Below are 8,035 nucleotides of genomic sequence, written 5' to 3' on the forward strand. Positions count from 1 at the left end.
GTAGATTGTCAGATAGATAAATGCTGTAGCTGCACAGAGGAGGATAGAGAGACGCTAAAGTCACACATATGAACCAGAACACCTGAGTGCGTGTGGGTGAAACCTCAAAGCTGTTTACTTCCTCTAGTTGGAACTGTTTCCTTGGTAAAAAGCCATGTGACATATATAAGACATTAAAATGAAACTTTTAACATCTTTTCATCAAATAAACCATGAACTTTGCCCTTAGGCTTCAAGTTAAAAGATGTTCTTTGTGTTTGAGGTCTGTGAGAATCTCTGCTGCGTTGGGGGCCTGTGTGCGTCACTCGCTGTGAAGTGGTCTTTCCTACTGCACAGCTGATGTTTTATCACTTCCACTGTATCTGAATGCGAGGGTGAGTGTATTCTGAGGGAAAATGCCCCTCAGATGGAAAAAAATCTCACTACGAGCTTTTAGATGGTGATGATTATGTTAATAGTCGTGAGCTTGGAAAATAGTCAAATGACGTTCTTTAGAAGATCAGAGGATGAGTAGTTTGTTCCTGTGTCACATTCTCAATATATTCTGACTCTTTTTGCCCCAAACCAGCCTTATCTGCTGCAGTGAACTCCGTTTTAACAATATGGAGAGTAGATGGTTACAACCAGGAGAAATGCAGGCCTGGCTGTGGCTTCAACAATGTGAATGAGTGACAGCATTTTGCATATGTAGGTGATGCTAAGTGATGTTCCACTGAGTTTACTGGCAGAGGAGGCTGATATTATTTCTGTTCTGCTGAGAGAATGAACCTTTTTTTTTTCTTGTCAGCGCTTTGCTTTGCTTTGCTTTTCTTTGCTTTGCTTTGCTTTGCTTTGCTTAGTGGTGAAGATTATTGCAACATAAGCAAATGATCTTCTTGCTCTTTGCTGAGATATAATCCTGCATAATGTTTTATCAATCTCACAAAAGGGGATTTTTTTTTCTTTTTCTTGTAGCCTGCATGTACTTTACATGCAAACAGGGCTTTGCACTTCTTAAAAAAAATAAAAAATAAAAAGTCAACACTGAGGTATATGTGCGCACATCCTGCACACTTACAGTAAAAAGGCCAGCCTTCTCTGCACAGGCTACAGAGCGCAAGATGTGAATGGAAACGTATAATGTTCGATAATGTTTCGTTCAAGCTTATTTCCATGCACTGGCAGATGTGTTAGCAAAAATGAAATACTGACAAAGATCAACTTTGCTGCGCTTGTTTTTTTTGAAAATGACAAAATATTCCACTTGTCTCTCTGCAGTAGTAAGACTGAAAGTGCCTACATGTGTCAGTGTGTCTGTGTGTATGTACACAGAGCCTTGAAGAGAAACAGTGTGAATGAAGGGAGGTTCTTATGGTTTCAGTCCAACTTGCTGCGAAACAGGAAACCCAAATAAACCTTAATACACTGATAGTGTGATAGATAGATAGATAGAATATTATTAAGAACACAAGAAATTAAGCTCTAAACCACAAAGAGTGTTTTAATCCATGGTTTTACTTTACAAGATCAGAAAAACAAATTGTAATTAAACTTTAGAAATTACTTTAACCCTTTTTATCCACAGAAGCGATATTTTAAAAATGTTGAGGAGTTTAGCATTAAAAGTTTGTAGTCGGCTTCCCAATAACCCTGATGTTTGTAGAAAACAATTTCATCTACAGCAGCTTGTAAAAAATATTTTACCACTTTAAATTTTCACATTTTGTCAGGTAATAAAATCCAAATTAATAGCTTTTCTTGTAAAGCACCAGCACAGAACTGTGCATATTTTGAAGCTAAAGATTTGTATTATTTGACAATTAAAGTTGGAAATGTGTGAGCTGCATTTGTGTTTAACCTGCTGAGTTTTTCCCCAGTCATGTTTTGCAAAATAGCTTAAAGTAGACAGACAGTATCTTACAGGTCTTGCCACAAACTATCAACTGGATTTAGGTCTGGACTTTGACTGGGCCACTCCAACATGTGGATATGCTGTGATCTAAACCACTAAGATGTTTTAGGTTTCTTTCAGCTTCTAACAAGGTTTTCTTCCTGATTGCCCCGTTTTTAGCTCCATACATTTGCTCATGAACACCGGCCATCTTTTATTTTCCTGCTCAAAAGCACCCAGAGCGTAGTGCAAAGACTGTTGAGCAATTTCCTAGTTAACAGTTTCAGAAAATGCAAACCAGCACATTCACACACTGAAAATGCCTGATTTTAACACAAAAAAAAAAGTTGTATCCCTGATCCTGTGAGACAAACATGCATCTCATTTTGGACTTAGAACTCTAAACTTCCTCTATGACATATATCCAGTATTTTCCTCATAGAGGAACAGAAGCCCTATGAGTAGAAGAAGACGTCTGTCAAAGCTTCAGACTTTGACAAGTACATGTGCCACCAGTGATGGACTTTCAGATCATTTGGGAAATGCAAGATTTTTTGGAAATTATAAACTAAGTAAATGGATTCAAATCACATTTACACCATCACACGCAAGCAAAGCTCACATTAGCTGGAAAAATATCTTTGTTAATGATCACAAACCGTTAAAAACCCACAGGAAGCAAAGCGTGGTACCATGGTGCTCACTGCAAACATGAATGAATCCACTCACAAGCTGTAATAAAAATACTTATGACAAAATGTATGGATAAAAATACTGGTCAAAACTCATGCAAATCCAGCTTTATAGAGCAGAGAAATTAATTCTTGACCAAAAAAAATAAATAAAAAATCTTTGCATCTGCTGAAAACATTTCCGCTTCCAATTTAATTTTTTGATGTGAAGATCTGATAAACACCAAACAGAAATTTGCGTGTAAAGTATTCAGACTCTCGACCCTTGTTGCACGCAGAGAAAGATTGTTGCACCGCATTCAGTCCCCAAAAGCGACGTGGCAAGATGAAAAAGTAAGTGCTTAAAGTCATTTTTGTTTTTAAAATAATTGTATCAACAAACAAGCTGCAGCAAAACTATTTTTAGACTGGGTAGATTGGTTTGCTAATACACTCACACATCTCGCACACCTGCATCCTGCATTAGTCAGAAGCATGAAAATGCACTTGTAATATCAGAGACCTGCAGAAATAGAGGATGGTTTATGCATGCAGAGTGCTGCCTACTATAGTACCTTGAAAAGTATTTGACTTTTTTACCCCCCATTTTGTCATGCCACAGCAACAAACTTGTAAAACTGCGTTTCGGTACACCGCCGCCCCCACCGCCTTGTTGAACCACCGTTTGCTGCAGTTGCAGCTGCAGATCTTTGGGGTATGTCTTTACCACCTTTGCAAGTCTTGAAACTGAAATCTTTGCCCTCTCTTTATCGTAAAGTAGCTCAAGCTTAATCACATTGGACAGCGAATGTGCCCACAGCATGATGCTGCCATAACCGTGTTTCACATGGGCATGCTTGGTCCAGGGAGATGTGCAGTGTTAGTTTTCCTCCACCATGTGGCGTTTTGTCCATGAGATAAAAGGATTAATTTTGGTCTCGTCTGAGCAGAGCACCTTCTTTTGCTTATAAATAACATTTTTGCCACTTTTCCATAAATAATAGAACTGCTGAGTGCCTGACTAATCATTGTCCTACCAACACAGCTATGGATCTCTGCAAAAAATTTCTATCTAAGAATAGAGATCCAAATTCAGGATCTTTCTGGTCAATACCAATGTCCAGTTTTCTTTCAGGTCTGACCAACTGATTTTAATTTTATTTTCTGAGGTCTGTAACTCATAAGAGGCACAAAATGTGCTGCAGGTTCCTTAATAGAGGTTGCTTAGTAAACTAAAGAAAACGAACTAATTAGAAGATTGTAATTTGACATTTGTTGGGTGGGTGTTTCCAAGACGTTATATCTGTGATCAAGTTCTGAAGAAATGTACAAACCTCCATGATTAATTCAGCCTTAAATTTTAATACTAACAAACAAAAACACTCAAGAGACAGAGGCGTGACTAAGATCTTTATTCTTGTTTTTTGTTTTCTTTCATTCTTCTTGTTAAAGTTGACGATGAAAAGATTAATAATTAGAATTTTTAGTGAAGTTATTACTTTAACCTTTTTGAAATTAGATCGTTTATCATAAAAGGAATTCGTCTGCATAGCGCAGACAATTTCAGAGGCTTCCTAGAACTGTGACAGGCACTCTAAGAAACTTCCTGTTTTCTGGCCTGGGGTTTCCGATGTGGCCTTTTGCACACTGACCAGGTTCTTACACCTTGAAATTAAAAATTTTCCATTTCTTTATCAGCCTGAATTAGCCGAGCTCTGGTTTAGCCTGCCTCTAATCAAATACATTCAGCAGCCAATGAAGTTCATAATATTAGTAAATTTTTTTCCAGTACACCTCCTAAATAATTGGTGTTAGTTTATTAATTTTCCATGTAAATGGAAATAAGTCTTCACCTAAAGTAGACAAAACTTTTAAAGAACTGTAAACCATCTACACATGAAAGAAACAGCATCCTTGATGTTGAATTATACATATCATGGTTGTAATTTGAGCCAACATTTTTTTTTTGCTGTTATATGATTTTCTGCAAACAGAAGCAGGAAGTCCTAAATATGATGGAAATCAATTCTAAATTACATTGTTTGATATGTTTAACCTAAAGAAATACCAATAAAAAGAAAGACACCAATTTTAGCACAAAAGAGAAAGTCTAAAATATATGCTAAAACATAAACATGCATTCAAAGAGTGATATGTGCTTTGCTGTTTGGCAAAGACGCAAATGGGCAAAGTTTCAGTTTTAAGACGTGCAAAACTGCTAGAGAGCCCCCCCCCCACCCCCCAAGACTTGCAGCTGCAGCCGAAGTTCTCAAGCAGCCGACATTTTGATTATGATCTCCAAAGAACCCTTTCAAGAAAGCTGATTGTTTATGTTCTTAACTTGGTGATTTATCTTGGAAATCCTATGCTGCTGTGCTTAGTTGGATGTCTTTTAGTGCGACGGTGGTGGGTAGAGTAGGCAAAAATTTTACTCAAGTAAGAGTAGCACTACTTCAGTATATTGTTGTTCAAGTAAAAGTAGCCATCCAAGAAATTACTCAAGAGTAAAGAGTATTTGAAGGCGATGCAAGTTCTGAGTAACTGATCTGAACATTAATCACTTAAAATTTAAATATCACATCATCAAATACCAACATATAAGGTTATGTGGAAATTTTGGCACAAAATAAAAATTATTTATTTTGAAAAATTGCAAAACAGTAAAATCTGGCAAATGAAACATTTTTCACAAATATATTTATTTCAATATAAAATTTATGAAAATGTAATTAAAGCTGCAGGTCTGTGTGGTGAATTTGTGTTTCTCACAGAGTATTCAGAAATTTTGCTCAAGTAAGAGTAGTGATAATTCACAATAAAATTACTCAAGTAAAAATAGAAAGTACAGCTCAGTAAAACTACTCCTAAAAGTTTTTTTTTTTTTCCAAGAAGTTATTCTAATAAATGAGTAAATGCAACTACTTGCTACCAAACTATGTAATTAAAATATAAAAAATGAATTAGTAGGACTCCTAGTCTGATATTTATTCAACTAACAAATGTGAACAGACAAGAAAAACATAACAGAGTAATGCAAATTTGTAAAAAAAAAAAAAAAAAAAAAAAAAAAAAAAAATTGCAAAATTTCTAAAGTAAATTCAATCAGCAAGAAATAAGCTGGCATTAGTAAACTTTACAGTGGACAATGGACTTTTTGGTAAAATGACAGATCTGTAAGAAGTTGCTCCTCCAACAGAAGAAGTTACTACATCGAAGCAAGTAGTAACTAACCCCTGGTCAAATGGAGGAAATATGCATAGCTGAGATAGTAAAACAGATCATATGGGTGCTTTGCCAAGTCACAATCATCATAATACTTCACCAAATTTTAGGTTTAATATTTAGGGTTGGCCACTATATTGGTAAAGTACATTAGTTGTCAGTTACTATCTACATATTACAGTCTTTAAATAATATTGCAGTCTGTTTTGTTCACATGTAAATAGGAAACTTAGGAAAATATGATGAACTTGAGAGAAAAAAAGTTTGCAGTGAAAGAGGGGAACAGTAAGCGTCAACCAAAAGAAAACACAAGACCCTTTATTTATCTGAATTATGTAGAACACAAACCCACAGGTGGAAATTTCGGTATCCTTTCTTTTGCAGTCTTACAAAGAGTGGGCTGATGCGGTTTGATCTACAGACCATATGTTTACATTGTGTTTTAATGTGGGTGGTTCAGTTGAGCAGACCATGGTGAATATCTTAGTGAGGCATTGTCTTTGAAACATTTGTTCCATTTGGCTCCTTTGTTTTCTTTTGAACCATTATGCGAAGGTTTCTGCAGACCCCTAATGATAGATTGATTATCATGAGTACTTATGTCACAACTTGTCCTTAATGCACAACATACAAATAGAATTTAGTAGTTTACTAAGTTGGAGTTTGTTTGAATTTGTCAGATTTCTTTCTTTGATGCTTTACTTTATTTATTATGTTAACGTTTTGCCCACAAAAAGGAAACAAAATATATCTGGATTAAACTTGCATTTTTATTCACCTTGTTTTAACCAGGCAGGCAACTTACCGACCTTATTTTGGTTATCAAATCTATCACCCATTTCAAATAGCTCCCTCTACTGGCAGTAAACTAAATTTTAAAAAAAAATGCGCATGGATTTTTTTTGTATTGTATTGCGCCGTTTACACGACAGTACGGTAGAGCTGCGTTGCATTGTGGGACATACAGTAAAGATGGATGCGGGCGTAGAGAGCATGTTGAAGCGACGATAACATATAGTTTTGTCATTATATCTTCGACAATAAGTACTTCCTGCTGTTGCATCGTGATAATCATCTGATGCGGGACTGCTGTTGAGTACGGAAACAGGTACAAGTCTCAACGTCGACCCTTACGCAACGTGTTAGCTGAAGCTAATGCTAAAGCTAAGGGTCAATGTAGACAAACGAAGAGGCTAAGAAAGCTCAATGTGACGACAGACCGTCGCTAGGTTTATCCTCTGATTAAGTTTTAATCTAACCGTATGATTTATCTTTGTCAGAAGACTGAAGATGTTTGCGCTCGGAGGTTTGTTGAGAGTTGGATCGACCTTCTTTCACTCTGCGGGAAATCTGCTGCTCCCAATCAGGACCATCTCTACAGGTCAGGACGGCTCCAGTAAACCCACTGTGTCCATTTCCAGTTTTATTTTAGAGCCTGTGCCGCTGCCTACAAATGTATTAAATGCATTCGGTCATAAACTAAATCTTAAGATTAGAATGTGAAGGTACAATCATGACTAACCATTAGTTTTTCAGTAGCACTATCTTGTGTTTTATTATCTTTGTTTGTTAAATAAACATGTTTAATGTAACATGTTTATTTAACAAATAATATGCAAGCATTTATTTATGCTTGCATAATTAACCTTGGAATCATTAAGGATATAAATGCAATAGGAATCTGTTATTCTACCAGTTTTTGCTGCTGTAAACGTAATGCTTATGGGAAACTCGGTGCTGAATGCAGTAATCTGTTCTTCAGGGTCTTGCTGCCAGATCAGGATGCATGCTATCCCTCAGCCTAAACAAGTGGACAGGTGGAACGAGAAGAGGAGCATGTTTGGAGTCTATGACAACATCGGTATCTTAGGTAAGGGATTAGTATAATCTAAATATAGATTTTCTTTTCACCATAGATGGATTGTTTTACTTAGCTTGTATGTGAGCAAGATCATCTCCATCAAAATAAAATCTGAATCTCAGAAGATGATTTTTTTTTTTCAATAAAAAACATCAGTAACACTTTATTTGAAGGGATGTGCATAAGACTGACATGATATTGTAATAAACATGACATCTGACATGAACATGAAGGAGTCTTCATGAATGTCTGACTGTTGTCATGAAGTGTTATTCTGTAAATAATGACACTTTTAATACAAAGTTGATACTTTAACTTGACTTTTTATGCAAGTTTTAATGTAACCTTACTAGGGCTGAAACGATTCCTCGAATGATTCGAGTACCTCGATTACTAAAATTCCTCGAGGAA

The 8,035-nt window shown here is 36.1% G+C and overlaps 1 protein-coding gene across 2 annotated transcripts in view; it reads left to right on the forward strand.

Moving 5' to 3' along the window:
* The first annotated feature begins 6,690 nt into the window (after nt 1–6,690).
* Nucleotides 6,691–8,035, forward strand: part of mrpl51 (mitochondrial ribosomal protein L51) — a 3,328-nt gene continuing 1,983 nt past the window's right edge. Inside the window, exons 1-3 of one of the 2 annotated variants that reach the window (XM_007550131.2) lie at nt 6,691–6,871; nt 7,047–7,144; nt 7,526–7,633. In XM_007550131.2, coding sequence (XP_007550193.1) covers nt 7,054–7,144; nt 7,526–7,633 — 199 coding nt within the window. In that variant the 5' untranslated portion in view covers nt 6,691–6,871; nt 7,047–7,053. Of the gene's footprint in view, nt 6,872–7,043; nt 7,145–7,525; nt 7,634–8,035 lie in introns of both variants that reach the window. The other variant, XM_007550130.2, reaches the window with a different exon arrangement.

Source organism: Poecilia formosa, unplaced genomic scaffold (assembly GCF_000485575.1).
Source record: "Poecilia formosa unplaced genomic scaffold, Poecilia_formosa-5.1.2 Scaffold34, whole genome shotgun sequence".
Classification (NCBI taxonomy): domain Eukaryota; kingdom Metazoa; phylum Chordata; class Actinopteri; order Cyprinodontiformes; family Poeciliidae; genus Poecilia; species Poecilia formosa.